Raw genomic sequence first — 16,104 nt, 5'->3', positions numbered from 1 at the left:
TTTACAAATTTAATATTGTCACAGAACAAAAGATCATCACATATTCTGTCCAGAGAACAAAGTTTGCTGAAATCAATTTTGCAATTATTTTTCTTAAAGATGGGACTTCTTTTTGTTACATTCCTGAGTCAGTAAATGACGAATTGTAGTTCGACCAGTTTGAAATTTGATAATTGGGTAACAATGTTTCAATACTGTGCTTGGAAAAAAGTCATTATATTCCCCGAAGGGCATTCCTCATAAGAAATAGGATTATGTGGAGGCAGTTCAGCCCCATGAGTTTGCTGTGCTCTTTAAAATCATAGCTGATCAAATTTCAGCCTCAACTCTCTACTTTTCTGCCTGCTCTCCATAACCAATCACTAATTAAAAATCTATGTCCTCAGATTTATTCAATGTCTCGGCAACAACGCTTCTGGTTAGTGAATTCCATAGATTACTGACCCTTTGAGAGAAATAATGCTTTCTCATCTCTGATTGACATTCATCACCCCTTAGCCTAAAATTATGACCTCTCATTCTGGATTGTCCCACTTTGTCAATCCCCTTTAGCTTCTTATATTCCTTAGATCTCCTGTCATCCTTCTAAACTCGAGCAAGTATAGGCTTAATCTGCTCCATCTCTCTTCATAAGACATGCCTTTCATCTCTGGAATGAATATAATGAACCTTCACTGAAACGCCTCTAGTGCAATTACATAATGACCCCCCTGCAGTGAGACACAGAAACTGGTATTCTGTTTCTTACCAATTTACACAGGAATGATTCCTGATGAAGGGCTTTTGCCCAAAACGTCGATTTCGAAGCTCCTTGGATGCTGCCTGAACTGCTGTGCTCTTCCAGCACCACTAATCCAGAATCTGGTTTCCAGCATCTGCAGTCATTGTTTTTACCTCTAACATTTTTACAGTTGAACAGATTCTAAAATGACAGTAAAATTCTCCAGACACTGGAAATTTGAAATAAGCCTGAAAATGCTCCAAACATTCAGCAAGTCTGGTGGCATCTGTAGAGAGAAATAGGGAAATGGGCCAAATCATCTGGGAGCAGCAATCACTATCACTACCATTCTTGCTCCTACTTTATTCCATCAGGAACTACTGATGTAGTTCCTCATTTTTGCCTCTGATGAAATTATTTCAGTCTTTTCAGAAATGCAGAACATACCTGAAGTTGGTATCCTTCTACACAGCACGAGGTCACCAGGAGAGGCCAAGCAATATCTGTTTTAATGGCACTAACTGCCAGATTCTGGTAAGTGTACACCACTAAAACACAAAACTTTGAGATATACAAACAGCTTTTTTTAGTGTTAGTTCTAAAAGGGCATACAGCAGCAAACAGCAAGAGGGAGGGAGAGCATCAGACAGAGAAGCATGTGCAAATCCTCTCTGGAGGAAAGTATTTTTGTCAAAAATGGCATCATGGAAGGAAAGGCTAAGTATTTCACATCTAATTGAGAAAATCCAGTCTTAATTTCATGTAAGTACCCTCTACTTAATTTAATCTTCATTTTCCATCGTAAGATAAGATGTTGGAGTATATGCCTATGGAGACCACTTCACCATTCAATGAGATCATGGTTGATCGATGATACTCAACACCACTTCCCTGCCTTTTCCTCATAACTCTTGATTCCCTTAATGATTAAAAATCTATGTCAGCTTTGAACATACTTAACTCAACCTTGACTGCTCTCTTCAATAAAGAATTCCATAAACTCATCATTCTCCGGTAAGATATTCCTCCTCACCTCTGTCTTAAGTATTTGTAAACACTTGATGCCAGTGGAATAAAGAATCACTATTTCATGATTTGCACTGTCTGCTGATCACAAAGTAAATTATTATGAATGAGGTAAGTGGATAAGGTGCAATTAGGTAAGTTTGATAAAAGGTGGGTAGAGAGAGTAGTAAGGGTATAGAATGCTTTGCCTGCAACGGTAGTAGGTTCACCAATTTTAAGTGCATTTAAGTTGTCATTGGACAAACATATGGACGTACATGGAATAGTGAAGGTTAGATGGGCTTCAGATTGGTATGACTGGTTGGTGCAACATCGAGGGCCAAAGGGCCTGTACTGCACTGTAATGTTCTATGTGTGACATGATGACAGGTAGGTAAGCTGGAAGGTGGGTAAAATTTGCATCTGGGTCATGAGGGCTGTCGGCCAAGTGGACTTGTCAGGTCAGGGGGTAATAGGGTCAGGTTGAGAGGCTGGGAGGGGTTGAGTGGTCTGGTTAAGTCAAAGAGCAATCCAAGTCAGGGGTTAGTTGGGAAGGACTCTACTCCAGTTTGGTTAGGGGGAAATGCGTTTTTTGAAGGGGAATTGGGGGCTTCAGGTAATTGGTAAGAGAAGTTACATGGTTTTAATCACAGTCTAACATTTACTAGGCAACTGTCCAGGTAAATAAATTGGAACTATCCAAATTTTCTTAATCTGAGTGGGAATTGTTTACGTGCAGCAGGTGAATTGCCTGGCAGAAGTTTAAACTTGTTAGGCAATTTGCACAGAATCATTGCATCAGGACCTCTGAAGATTCCCAATTTACATCTCCAGCTATATGTCTGATCTCTGAATATCTGGAGGCTAGAAAATCTATGCCTATGTCTGTGACCTTCCATCAGAATAGGGAGGAATCAGAAACTTTTTTTTGAGCAAATATGGATATGGTGGATGGGGGAGTGGAATGAACAACAAAAGACAACTTGTGACAGTGGGGGGGCAGGAAAGAAAATATTAAAAGGTTTCATGCAGCAAGACCAAAGGAAGGGTTGTATTGCTTAGCTAATTATTCAATCACAATAAAAGATTATTTGGCCCTGTGCTTGTAGTGGTTTATGGCATAGGAAGACAAAAGATAATAATGTACCTTTAATGTAAAGAAAAGCCCCATGGCCCAAAGTTAAAAATCACACAACACCAGGTTATAGTCCAGCAGGTTTAATTGGAAGCACACTAGCTTTCGGAGCATCGCTCCTTCATCAGGTGGTAGTGGCCCATGTAGCAAAGGCAGAGGAAAATTCTGGCTAGAAATTTAAACTAAAAAGGGAAAAAGTGAAAAAATGGAATTAACCTCATTTTTTAGTAGCAAGACTCTCTTTCACAATCTCAATCTTTGTGAGTCTCTTGTTCTGTCTATGTCCATGTCCCCCTGCTTTAATTACTGACAATGCTATGGTTGGTGATGTTCTGCTTTGGTCTCTTGTTCCATGATGCTCCAGACATCCTGATGCAATATTGTAGTTTTCATAAAAAGATATGTCACAGGTGAACTAGTGAAGTTTGTAAATCAACTATCAATCTACAATTAAACATTTAAACATTATTTGAAGTAATTAGCAAAAACATGGAAAGGGATTTTTTTAAACCAAGTTATGACCTGGAATGTGGTTGGTGAGTAGTAGATTCAAAGTTGACTTTCAAAAGTGAATTGGATAAGTACTTGGGGGAGGGGGAAGGGAAAAACATGACAGGAATACTAATTGAGTAGCTTCTGCACAAGACCCTGCACAGTGAATGTGCTGACTGCTTTACATTGTGTCATTCCGGGAAAAGGTGGTGCTCGTGGTTTCCATACCTGCCCCAGAGGTGAGTAATAATATCTCAATACAGGTTGATGACAACTTCCAGGAGGAGCGGTCAAATACTCACATGACGTATTGTGCTTCAGTCCACAGCTACCTGTCCAGGTGAAACAACTACAGGATGAAATCCAAAACCAACTGACTCGATTGTTTTTTTTCCGAACTCTGAATATTGTTTGTAAATCAGATGCTGGGTTTTCTGGTTGTAAACGGCGGTTCCTCTGTGCAACTTACAAAGAGATTAGAAACTCAAGTTTCCAAAAATTGCTAAGGAAGCGAAAACCCAACAGGATAATACAGGGTTGAATGATAGCATCGTCGGTCTGCGCGCTGTATTGATCCCTCGTCCAGATCAACTACAAATCAAGTATAAAGCAAATAACGAACTGAACTAAGCTTTTAACGACTTGAAACAGATCATAATCGGGCCACTTTGACAACTGAGAATGTGCCGATAAGGTGGTAGACTCTGCGTCTCGTGCTGAAAGAATGGGTACGGAAGCTGAAAAGTTACAGCAATTCAAGAAAATTGTGTCTGTCTTCAGTCGACTTGCAGATAATATTCATAAGTAGTTCTTAGACTTTAGCATCTTTACTCACTAGGATAACCAGCTCTCGGCAGCCGTGAATTTTTCACAAGAAGAACAGTTTTGGTAATTCTGCAGCTAAATGTAATACGTTAAGTATTTCTCATGCGGCTAAGGGGAAAGCAGGGTGAGCTCAGTTTCAGGGAGAAAAGTGGAAGAAACTTCATGTTAAAAGAGACAGAAAGAAGCAGAGAACTACAGGTGAGGAAAGAACACGACCTTTAAGGCACTATCTGAAAACATACAGATAATTTTCAATGCCGAGAGTGTGTTGCTGGAAAAGCACAGTAGGTCAGGCAGCATTCCAAGGAGCAGGAGAATCGATGTTTCGTGCATAAGCCCTTCATCAGGAATGAGGCAGGTGTTGAAAGACAACTTTCAATAACGAATATCAAAACGGGAAATGAATATAACTGAAAAGGAGAAACTTGCGGGGCTGAGGGAAAGGAGCAAGGACAAATTAGCATTTTCACTGAGCTGGCACCAATATGATGGGCCAATGACCTCCTTCACTGCTTTAGGGATTTCGTGGTTCTAAATGGAAAACAGGAAACACATAAATGAAATAATACCCTGACTTGAGGCAATGGGAAGAATAATGATAGAAACTGTAAAAATATTTGTGAAGTGCAGAGAATGGGTGAAAAGGGGAGGGAAGGTCAAGCAGAAATATAGTAGAGACACAAATTGTTAACAGAAACAGATCAAACCTGTGCACTGACAACATTCAATTTCTTTCCAGTGCGAAGGGGATGAAACTATGAAATATTATGAGTTTGAGCATCAACCTCTCTACACTTTTTGCTAATTACAACCACAAAAAAAGTAGAATCTATTAGAAGTCAAAAGATAGTGTGTACAGACAGAAGACATGGCATAGTTCTTAACCTGGGAGTAGTGGGAAGCCCATGAAAAAGGAAACAACAGTGTGCTGGGTGATAGAACTAGGCAGGAGCTGAAATTCAGATTCTTCAGTGATGGATTGGAATCCAGTGATTAAGTCAGTGGTGTGTTTGTAATATGTTAGGCGTTATGGTGATTTTTCATCAGAAATTGCAGGAGAAACTCAGCCAGTCTGGAGAAAATTAATGTTTTGGCTCCAGTGACCTTTCTTCATTTACTTTTGGAAGGTTCTGTCTGAAGCTTGATTTAACATTTTTTTTAAAGGAATAACAAGGATGGTTGATACAGGTAAAATATTTGACCAGAGTCTATATGGATATTACTAAGGAGAAACTGAGGACTGCAGATGCTAGAGATCAGAGTCGAAAAGTGTGGCGCTGGAAAAGCACAGCAGGTCAGGCAGCATCGCAAGGGCAGGAGAGTCGACATTTCGGGCATAAGCCCTTCATCAGGAATGTGGGGGAGGGGGCCAAGGGGGTTGATAGATGAAAGGGAGGGTCCCAAGGCAAAAGATGTAGTGCTCTTCCCCTAGGTGTTGGGTGGCTTGGATTTGGTTGTAGAGGAGCCCCAAGACTTGCATATCCTTGGTGGGGAGTTGAAGTGGTCCACTGCAGGGTGGTGGGGTTGTTTGGTGCATGTGTCCCAGAGATGTTCCCCAAATGGGATTGAGGGAGGCATAGTAGTTTGGATCAGTAATTGGCTTGCTGAAAGAAAACAGAGGGTTGTAGTTGATGAAACATGTTCATCTTGGTGTCCAGTTACTAGTGGCGTACCGCAAGGGTCGGTGTTGGGTCCACTGCTGTTCGTCATTTTTATAAATGACCTGGATGAGGGCTGAGAAGGGTGGATTAGTAAATTTGCAGACGACACTAAGGTCGGTGGAGTTGTGGATAGTGACAAAAGACGTAGTAAGTTGCAGAGAGACATAGATAGGATGCAGAACTGGGCTGAGAGGTGGCAAATGGAGTTTAATGTGGACAAGTGTGAGGTGATACACTTTGGAGCTGAAAATGTGTTGCTGGAAAAGCGCAGCAGGTCAGGCAGCATCCAGGGAACAGGAGAATCGACGTTTCGGGCATAAGCCCTTCTTCAGGAATGATACACTTTGGCCAGAGTAATTGGTATGCAAAGTACTGAGCTAATGGTAGGATTCTTGGGAGTGCAAATGAGCAGAGAGATCTCAGTGTCCATGTACACAGATCCCTGAAAGTTACCACCCAGATTGACAGGGTTGTTAAGAAGGCATACAGTGTTTTGGCCTTTATTAATAGAGGGATTGAGTTCCAGAAGCAGGAGGTTATGCTGCAGTTGGTACGGCCACACTTGGAGTATTGTCTACAGTTCCGGTCACCGCATTATAAGGAGGATGTGGAAGCTTTGGAAAGGGTGCAGAGGAGATTTACTAGGATGATGCCTGGTATGGAAGGAATGCCGAAAGAGGAAAGGCTGAGGGCCTTGAGTCTGTTCTCGTTAGAGAGAAGAAGGTTGAGAGGTGACCTAATAGAGACATACAAGATAATCAGAGGGTTAGATAGGGTGGACAGGGAGAGCCTTTTTCCAAGTATGGGGGCGGCAAACACGAGGGGACACAACTTTAAAGTGAGGGAAGATAGGTATAAGACAGATGTCAGAGATAGTTTCTTTACTCAGAGAGTAGTAAGGGTATGGAATGCTTTGCCTGCATCGGTCATAGATTTGCCAAGTTTAAGTGCATTTAAGTCGTCAATGGACAGGCACATGGACCTACATGGAATAGTGTAGGTGGGATGGGCTTCAGATTAGTATGACAGGGTGGCGCAACATCGAGGGCCCAAGGGCCTGTACTGCGCTGTAATGTTCTATGTTCTATGTAAAACAATCTGTGAGTTGGTGTGCCGTCTCCCCAACGTTGAGGAGACCACATCAAGAGCAATGAATACAGTATCCTTTCGCCCTATGGAATCTACTTCAAACCCACCAACTCCCTCAGCTACCTGGACTACACCCTGTCCTGTAAAAACTCTATCCCTTACTCCCAGTTCCTCTGCCTCTGCCATATCTGCTCCCAGGAGGAACAATTACACTCCAGAACATCCCAGATTGCCTCCTATTTCAAGGACTGTAATTTCCCCTCCCACACGGTCAACAATACTCATCAACGCAGCTTCCCCACACCTCTGCCCTCAAACCCCACCCTTCCAAATATAAGGATAGAACCCCCAATCCTCACCTTCCACCCCACCAATCTCCAGATACAGCACATTATCCTCCACCATTTCTGCCACCTACAATCAGACTCCACTCCTATAAGCCTTCCACAAAGACCATTCCCTCTGCGACTCCCTTGTTAGGTCTATGCTCCCCACCAAACCTCCCTCCACTCTTGGCATCTTCCCTTGCCACCGCAGGTGGTGTAAAACCTGTGCCACACCACCCCCCCACCCCTCCCAACACTTCTATCCAAGGCCCCAAAGTATCTTTCCACATCCAACAGTGACTTTCCTGCACCTCCACACACATCATCGACTATGTCCGTTGCTCTTGATGTGGTCTCCTCTACATCAGGGAAGCAGGATGTCAACTTGTAGAACGCTTCAGAGAACATCTCTGGGACACACTCACTAAACAACCCCACCACACTGTGGCTAACCACTTCAACTCCCCCTCCCACGTCGCCAAGGACAGGCAAGTCCTCGGTCTCCTCCACCACCCAATCCAAGCTACCTGACAACTGGAGGAAGAACACCTCATTTTCTGCCTTTGGACCCTCCAATCACATGGCATCAATGTCAATTTCACCAGTTTCTTTCCTCATCTCCCCTCCCCATCATCCCAGATCCAATCCTCCAACACAGCCCCGCCTGCTTCACCTCTCCCACCTGTCCATCTTCCTTCTCACCCAATGAAGGGCTTTTGCCCGAAACCTCAATTTTCCTGCTCCTCGATGCTGCCTGACTGCTGTGCTTTTCCAGCACCACTGTAATCTCCAGCATCTGCAGTACCCACTTCTGCCTTCTCACCTATCAGCTCCCCCTCCCCTCTGACCCATCACCATCACTCTCCACCTGCATTTATCTATCACCTTCCCAGCTACCTTATCCCCAGCCCCACCCTATTGATCTCTCAAACCCCTTCCTCCCCCCACATTCCTGATGAAGGGCTTATGCCTGAAACGTTGATTCTCCTGCTGCATGGATGCTGCCTGATCTGCTGTGCTTTTCCAGCACCATACTTTTTGACATAGATATTATCAAGGTTAATAAAGTTGATCTTTTGACAATGTCTTACATAGTAAACCAGTCAAAAGACTAAAGCCCTTGGAATCCAAAAGAAAGTGGAACATTGGATCTAAAATAGGCATGTTTTTGCAGCCTCTCATCTATTTGTAAAGATTCTATGATTTCTATGAATTGCAATGTGGAAACAGGCCATTCGGCCCAACAAGTCCACACCAACTAACCAAAGAGTAACCCCTGGGAGGGGGCGGCACCTCGTCCAGCCGCGGCACGTGCCCATTCTCCTACCCTATTAGTCTACATTTACCCCTAACTAATGCACCTAACCTACACACCCCTGAATACTATGGGCAATTTAGCATGGCCAATTTACCTAACCTGACTATTAAGGCATCTGATTCATTGCCACCTAGCATCATAGATTTTTGAAATCAAAAAGACATGATTTATAGTACTTTCGGTGATTTGAAGAGAAACAAGATTGTAATGAATCGTTTTAATATCTTTTTTGTGACCAAGGTTGTATTTTCATGATTCATTTTTGTTCTTTTAACAGAATGTGTTTGAAGATTGTTAGTGTGTGAATAGAGGAGCTTTTATTTGGAAGTTGAATTTTCTTCAGCCATCAAGGCCAAGATGACACTCCTACGAGTTATTGTTATATTGAGAAGTGTTCTATTTATGCCTATTTACGCATTACCAGAGATGATAGATACTGTTTTGGTGAACTGTTCAGGAATTGGATATCCACATTCTTTTTGTATCCTGACACCAGATGTAGAGGTATTGGATCTGTCTTATAACAACATCACAATGATTCAACAGCAGAGTTTCCATAATCTTAACAAGCTGAGGAAACTACTTCTTCAGTTCAATCATATCACTGCGATAGAAGCTGGTTCATTTGCAAAAAATTCAGAACTAAGGTATCTTGACCTTTCAAATAATCTTTTGTATGATATTTCAGTCTTGCCATTTAACCATCTCCAGTCACTGACACACCTTGATATTACAAATAATATGTTTGGTACAGCTGACTTTGGAGCAGAGATCAACAAACTGCAGAAACTACATTCTTTACGTTTTGGAAACACTCATATTACTTCCTTAAATTCCAGCTCCATATCTGCACTTCAAGGAATCCCACTCAAGGATGTTTATTTAATTACTGGAGACCTACAGGCATTTGAACCTGGAACATTTAGTGCCTTGCAGAATGTAGAAAAGCTGTCTCTTGATTTGCAGTTTGAGCAGGAAGGACAAATACTCATCAATATTTTGCAGGATGTTCCAATGACTACCACTACATTGAAAATTCTAAATTCTGATTTTGTTAAAAAAGCAAAGAATATTGATTTCTTTTTCCCTCTGAAAAAGTTAAATATCTCAATACTAGTTGTGCGTAATATTACCATTGATGATTCTTTGACCACACATTTACTTAACAGTGTTCTTGGTTCAAACATAAAAGAATTATTTTTAGACACAATTTTAATGGATGGCATTGGCAAGTGGAACATAATACCCATACCATCTGACCAGATTAGTTTGCGCAAGCTTCACATAATGAATATAGAAAATCCAAATTTCTACCATTTTTACTCACTTGCGTATCTTGTTGATATGTTTGCACAACTGACAGAGTTAATGATACGAGATGGAAATTTGTTTTACATTCCATGTCAGGTATCAGAAGTTATGACATACTTAAGATTTTTGGATATATCTTTTAACTTGCTTGAAGAATTCAGCTTTATTCCTGGAAAATGCTTCGCCCCTTTTCCCAATCTTAATACTCTCATAGCAAACAACAACAAGTTTTTAAATCTACAAAAATTTAGCACATTGCTATCTAAAATGGAGAACTTGTCTTGTATAAATGCTAGTCATAATGACCTTGTACTACAGAAGGGACTGACCTGCATATGGCCTCAGACTCTAAAGCATATAAATTTTTCACACAATAACCTGGAAGGCAATGTGTTTGGCTGCTTGCCAGCATCATTAGAATCACTAGATCTGAGTTTCAATTCCATCACTGCAGTTCCAAACCTTAAAAGGCTCAGAAATCTCCGTGAGGTTTTTTTAACAGAAAACTTCATAGCATCTTTACCTGAAATTCCAGTGGGTTACTCACTGAAAATCTTGCACATTGACCACAATAAAATTCATAACATAAACATACACTCTTTGCAGTCATTAGATCTAACTGAACTCAAATTCAGCAACAATCCTTTGGAATGCTTCTGTGCAATTCAATCAATCTCTAATTATGTTCAAAAAACACATGTAGTGATTCTTGATTGGCCAGACCAGTATCGATGTGCAAGTCCAAGAAAATTTAAGGGTCGAGTTATCCAAGCCCTGAAATTTTCCCCAATTGAATGCAAAATTCCTTTGTTTGTTGGGGTTCTTTTGGCATGTTTTGGACTTTTGGTAGGTGTCTGTATTGTGCTGTGTATAAAGTATAACATCACCTGGTATTGCCGCACACTCTGGCTTTGGCTTAAAGCTAAAAGAAGTCTAGATGCCAACCTGGCTGAAACAAATTTTGAGTACAATGCTTTTGTTTCATACAGTGAGCATGATTCGGCATGGGTGAAGAACAAACTGCTTGTACAATTAGAAAATAATGACCCACCTTACCACATCTGTATCCATGAAAGAGATTTCAAACCTGGAAAATCAATAATTAATAATATAATTGATTGCATATCAAAAAGTTATAAAACCATATTTATCCTATCAAAACACTTTGTGGAAAGTGAGTGGTGCCATTATGAATTCTTCTTTGCACACCAACAGGTGTTTGATGACAAAAAGGATGGTCTTATCTTACTCCTGTTAGAACCTATTCCAAAGAATTCCATCCCAGATCGATTTTGCAAACTAAGGAAACTGATGAACAGGAACACTTATTTGGAATGGCCTCAGAATGAGTTTCAGCAGGCCTTCTTTTGGAAAAGATTGAAAGCTGTCCTGAATTTGGATTTCCATTCGTACAGTTCAAAAATAACTCTGCAAGAGGTTATCCAAGAACCTGATGAGATCCCTAATCGTATTTAGATAAACATATACAAAACTGGGTATTGATGACATAAAATTTGAGCTTTAGAAAATAAAGTTACTAACTTGCCTTTACATCTGTATGAATTTGGTGTGAAATTTGTTGCCATTTGGATTTCACCCAGCAATGGTGTTACCAAAATTGAAATAATATCTAAATATCTGAAGAGAGAAATTTTGCATATATTGCTCTGCTACCCTCATCAAAAACACAGGTAATGTACACCACTTTTCATAGGATCCTCCTGGGTAACTAAAATATGTTTTTACAGAAGATAATGGGTTTGAATGTTGAGTTGCCAATGTAAAATTCTGTCACTTTTGAACCAAATTATGCGTTCTCTCAATGTGGGATTGTGCTCATACTGACAAGTAGTTGGTGGCATTCTGTCATCCAGTAGCATAACTTCATTCGGCTACCTCCTCAAGTTAACAACATAACACACAAACCATCCCTGTTGCATTGAACAAACTAGATCAATTATTTCTCTAAGTGTGTGTATTAGCACTAATCCTTTTTCAAAATTACCAATATAGGTATTAACACATTAAATGTTATTGTTTGGTTGTTGTTAACACTGTGTTGTCTAAGCCTGGGAATGCTTGTCCCTTGCATGTTTGGGAAAAGCAATGTCTGAACCATGGGAGTGTTAGCACTCTATACCATTTAAACTGTGGGGAGTAACAGCTATAATGCCACTGTATGTTAATAACCATTTCTGCAGAGTATGAATGTTCTCTGCCAGCCTTATTGTCATTGACTGAACAAAGTTACACATTCTAGATACAGAAAAAAATGAAGGTATTTGAAACAAGATATCATAAACTTTGAAGCCGGTCTGGGCATTGTCATGGCTGATCAGACACTTCATTGCCCCCCCCCCCCCACTATCCCTATATTGCTTTATTTCATTCATATTTAGAAATATGTCAATCTCTAAGCACATTAAATGATGAGTTTCCATAGCTTTCCAGAGTAGAGTATTCCAAAGATTCACAACGCTTTCCGTAATATAATTTCTCCTCACCTTAGTCCTCAGTGGCTTCCCCCTTATGCTGAAATTGTGGCTTCTGGTTCTAGATTACTTAACTGGGGAAACATCTTATCTGCATCTGCCCTATGTATCCCTTTTGTAGCTTTTAGTGAAATTCCCTCTCATTCTTTGAAACTATAGCATAGAGGCCCAGTTGCCATGAAATTAGAAAATAGGTAAAGGGATAGGCACCAGTGCTGGCCTTGCCATGCAGCAATGCCCAAATTTCATGAATGAATTAAAACAAAAAAAATATAAATTCTGAAGGGTCACTGGACTCAAAATTAACTGTTTTCTCTTCACAGATCCTGCCAGACCTGCTGAGTTTCGCCAGCAATTTCTGCTCATCACACATCTGCAGCATTTGTTTTAAAAAGTGTTAGTAAATTAGATTAGTGGCATTAATTTTCAGCTTAGTTTTTCAGACCAATAGAAAACCAAATTGAACTTTCTCAACTGTGTAACTGGTCTATTCATTTCTGCCCTAATCCTTTCTATACTGTCTCATTAATACATTCCTCCTTCCTCCAGTATGACTTTACAACTCAACTGCACAAGTTCACACAAATAGAAAATGCAAAAAAAAATGACACTGGTTTTCCTCACAAGAAGCACTTGAACAGATATCACAAAGGCTGATGTAAGACAGATAGCTGGTAGTCAGGACTGCGGTAAATATGCCTTGCTCTTGGCTTGGTAACAGCCCTGGAGCATTTTTCATTCTTAAAAGAATTCAAAATGTGTCTAATCTAAATTTCATAATCTGGCTCAGTACAGGAAAGGGTGGAATCATAAATTAACAGTGTTAATAAAATGCAAAAATGCATAGACTCGGATTATTCAAAACAAAACTTCTGGACCATACAGGGTTCCAAAACTAGAGGGAATAGGTTTAAAGTTAAAAAGGGGACAGATTTAAAAGGGACTTAAGGGGCAACTTTTTCATGCAGGTGATGAGTCAATGGAATGAGCTGCCAGAGGAAGTGGAGGAGAACAATATAATTACAACATTAAAAGGCATTTGAATGGGTATATATATAGGAAGGGTTTAGAGGGATATGGCAAATGGGACTTGATTTATCTAAGCTATCTGGTCGTCGTGGATGAGTTGGACTGAAAGGTCTGTTTCTGTACTGTATAACTCATCATTCTGTAACTACATTTCTGGAGTATTTTATATTGAGCTTTAATACAAGGGTCTCATTTATATCTTTGCAATTGCTATAAATAACAGTCTTGTTCTTTTATGAATAAATAATACATTTTACACAACCACCGTATGAAGGAGCAGCGCTCTGAAAGCCAGTACTTCCAAATAAAACTGTTGAACTATAACCTGGTGTGTGATTTTTAACTTTGTCCACATAAGTCCAACACCAGGTCCTGCAAGTCATAATAAATTTATGTAATGGTTGATCACATGGCTAGGGTATATTGTTTTGCCTACCAACTCCAAGATTATCACACATGAACATACTAAACAGGAGTAGCCTGTTTGGCGCCTGCAGTCATAGAGTTGTACAGCGTAGAAACTGACCCTTCAGTCCAACTCACCTGTGCCAACCAGATATCCTAAATTAATGTCATCCCACTTACTAGCACTTAGCACATATCCCTCTAAGCCATTCTTATTCACATGCCTTTTAAATATTATAATTTTACCAGCCTCCTCTGGCAGCCCATTCCATACATGGGCAACCCACTGCATGAAAAAGTTGCCCCTTTGGTTCCTTTAAAACTTTTCCCCTCTACCCTAAACCTATGCCCTCTAGTTTTGGACTCCCCCACCGCAGGGAAAAGACCTTGTCTATTTACCCTATCCATGCCCCTTTTGAGTTTATAAACCTCTATAACGTCACCCCCTCAGCCGCCAACGCTCCAAGGAAAATGGCCCCAGCCAATCAGCCTCTCCCCGTAGCACAAATTCTCCAACCCTGGCAACTTCCTTGTAAAACTTTTCTGAACCCTTTCAAGTTTCACAACATCCTTCCAATATGAGGGAGACCAGAATTGCACGCAATATTTCAAAAGTGGCTAACCAATGTCCTGTACAACTTTAATATGACCCCCTAACTCCTGTACTCAATACTCTGACCAATAATGGAGAATATATCAAAAATGGCTAATCTGCTACAGGTCTCAATTCCTCTTTCATGCCAGCTCCTTATAGCCCTCAGCTCCTTGAAATGCCAAAAATATATCTACCTAGTCTTTAAATATATTCAGTGATAATAGCCACCATTTCCCATCATTCATTGCCCATAATTAATAAAGGGTTTGATAGCTAAAGTGAACAGATATTTTGCATCCACCTGCACTGTTGAGGTTAGAAGTAACATGCCAGAATAATTCTGAATCAAAAGGCAAAAAGGGATAAGCAGCTTTAAAGAAAATTACAATCACTGAGGGGCATGGATAGGATAAATAGACAAAGTCTTTTCCCTGGGGTTGGGGAGTCCAGAACTAGAGGGCATTGGTTTAGGGTGAGAGGGGCAAGATATAAAAGAGATCTAAAGGGCAACGTTTTCAAGCAAAGGATAGTACGTGCATGGAATGAGCTGCCAGAGGATGTGGTGGAGGCTAGTACAATTTCAACATTTAAGAGGCATTTGGATGGGTATATAAATAGGAAGGGTTTGGAGGGATATGGGCTGGGTGCTGGCAGGTGGGGCTAGATTGCGTTGGGATATCTGGTCGGTATGGACGGGGTGAACCAAAGGGTCTGTTTCCATGCTGTACATCTCTATGACTATGACTCTAAAGGAAACAAACAAAATCCATATATTTTATATTATATATATATTTATATTTATATTTGCAATGCAGAGTGATGTCAATTCCTGCTCTAGCTGAGGCTTACTATGAAGGCCCTGCTTTCTCAATGTTGCCTGAGGCATGGTGACCCCTCAGGTTAAACCACCACCCAGACCTTCTTTATAGACAATATTTGCAATAAAAATTCACCAAGGCTCCTCAGTCAGCATCTTTCAAATCCACAACCACTAATACCTAGGAATACAAGAGCAGCAGATATATGGGAACACCACCACCACCTGCTAGTTCCCTTCCAAGCCACTCACCATTCTGGCTTGAAAATATTTCATTGTGCTTCCACTGTCACTGGGTTGAAATCCTGGAATTCCATCCCCAAGGGCAACGTCAGTCTATCTACAGTACAGGGACTGCAGCGATTCAAGAAAACAGCTCACCACCACCTTTTGAAGGAGAACTGGAGATGGGCAATAAATGCTGACCAGCTGGTGAATTTCTACAGTTCAAAGATCCAACCAAGTGTTGATATTCTGGAGTTGCCTGTCACTGGCAATGTAATAACATAGCAGTCCCAAATATAACTCAATGCCTTCATCCTCCTCTTGCTTCCATTCCCCCAGTTCTTTAGCATCCAGCACATCACCTCGTCATCTGCTCTCACTTTGCAGAGTACAGCACTCCAGAATGATATGGCACACTTTGTCTGGACTACACTGGAGGGCACTCCCAGACTGGTCCAACAGCAGAACTACTTCTTCAGCAACCCACTATTCTGCTCCACCATAGCCCTGGTCAAAGCATGGGCAGCACTGTATCGGCATTCTGCATTAGTCAGGAAGTTCCAAAGAAGTGTCATCAGCAATGATCGTAATAAGTGGCCCTCATCCCCAGTATGCAGCTTCGTAAGATTCTTGGGCCCTTAAGCACAGCAGGTACATG

General features: G+C 40.9%; 1 protein-coding gene across 4 annotated transcripts; it reads left to right on the top strand.

The window, feature by feature from the left end:
- Positions 1-3,686: 3,686 nt before the first annotated feature.
- Positions 3,687-13,742, top strand: LOC122554467 (toll-like receptor 2 type-2). 4 transcript variants are annotated; one of them, XM_087990750.1, is made up of 2 exons: positions 3,687-4,081; positions 8,850-13,742. In XM_087990750.1, exon 2 carries the CDS (start codon positions 8,930-8,932, stop codon positions 11,357-11,359), a length of 2,430 nt encoding a protein of 809 aa, XP_087846876.1. In that variant the 5' UTR covers positions 3,687-4,081; positions 8,850-8,929; the 3' UTR covers positions 11,360-13,742. The 4 variants fall into 4 exon arrangements, with proteins under 4 accessions (XP_087846876.1, XP_087846875.1, XP_043555475.2 ...); XM_087990749.1 differs by having other exon boundaries at positions 3,687-4,241; XM_043699540.2 differs by having other exon boundaries at positions 3,687-4,259.
- The last annotated feature ends 2,362 nt before the right edge of the window (positions 13,743-16,104 follow it).

This window comes from Chiloscyllium plagiosum, unplaced genomic scaffold (assembly GCF_037043375.1).
Source record: "Chiloscyllium plagiosum isolate Xiang-an unplaced genomic scaffold, Cpla_swu_hap1 HiC_scaffold_9, whole genome shotgun sequence".
NCBI classification, from domain to species: domain Eukaryota; kingdom Metazoa; phylum Chordata; class Chondrichthyes; order Orectolobiformes; family Hemiscylliidae; genus Chiloscyllium; species Chiloscyllium plagiosum.
This window is presented reverse-complemented; position numbering and strand designations above follow the sequence as displayed.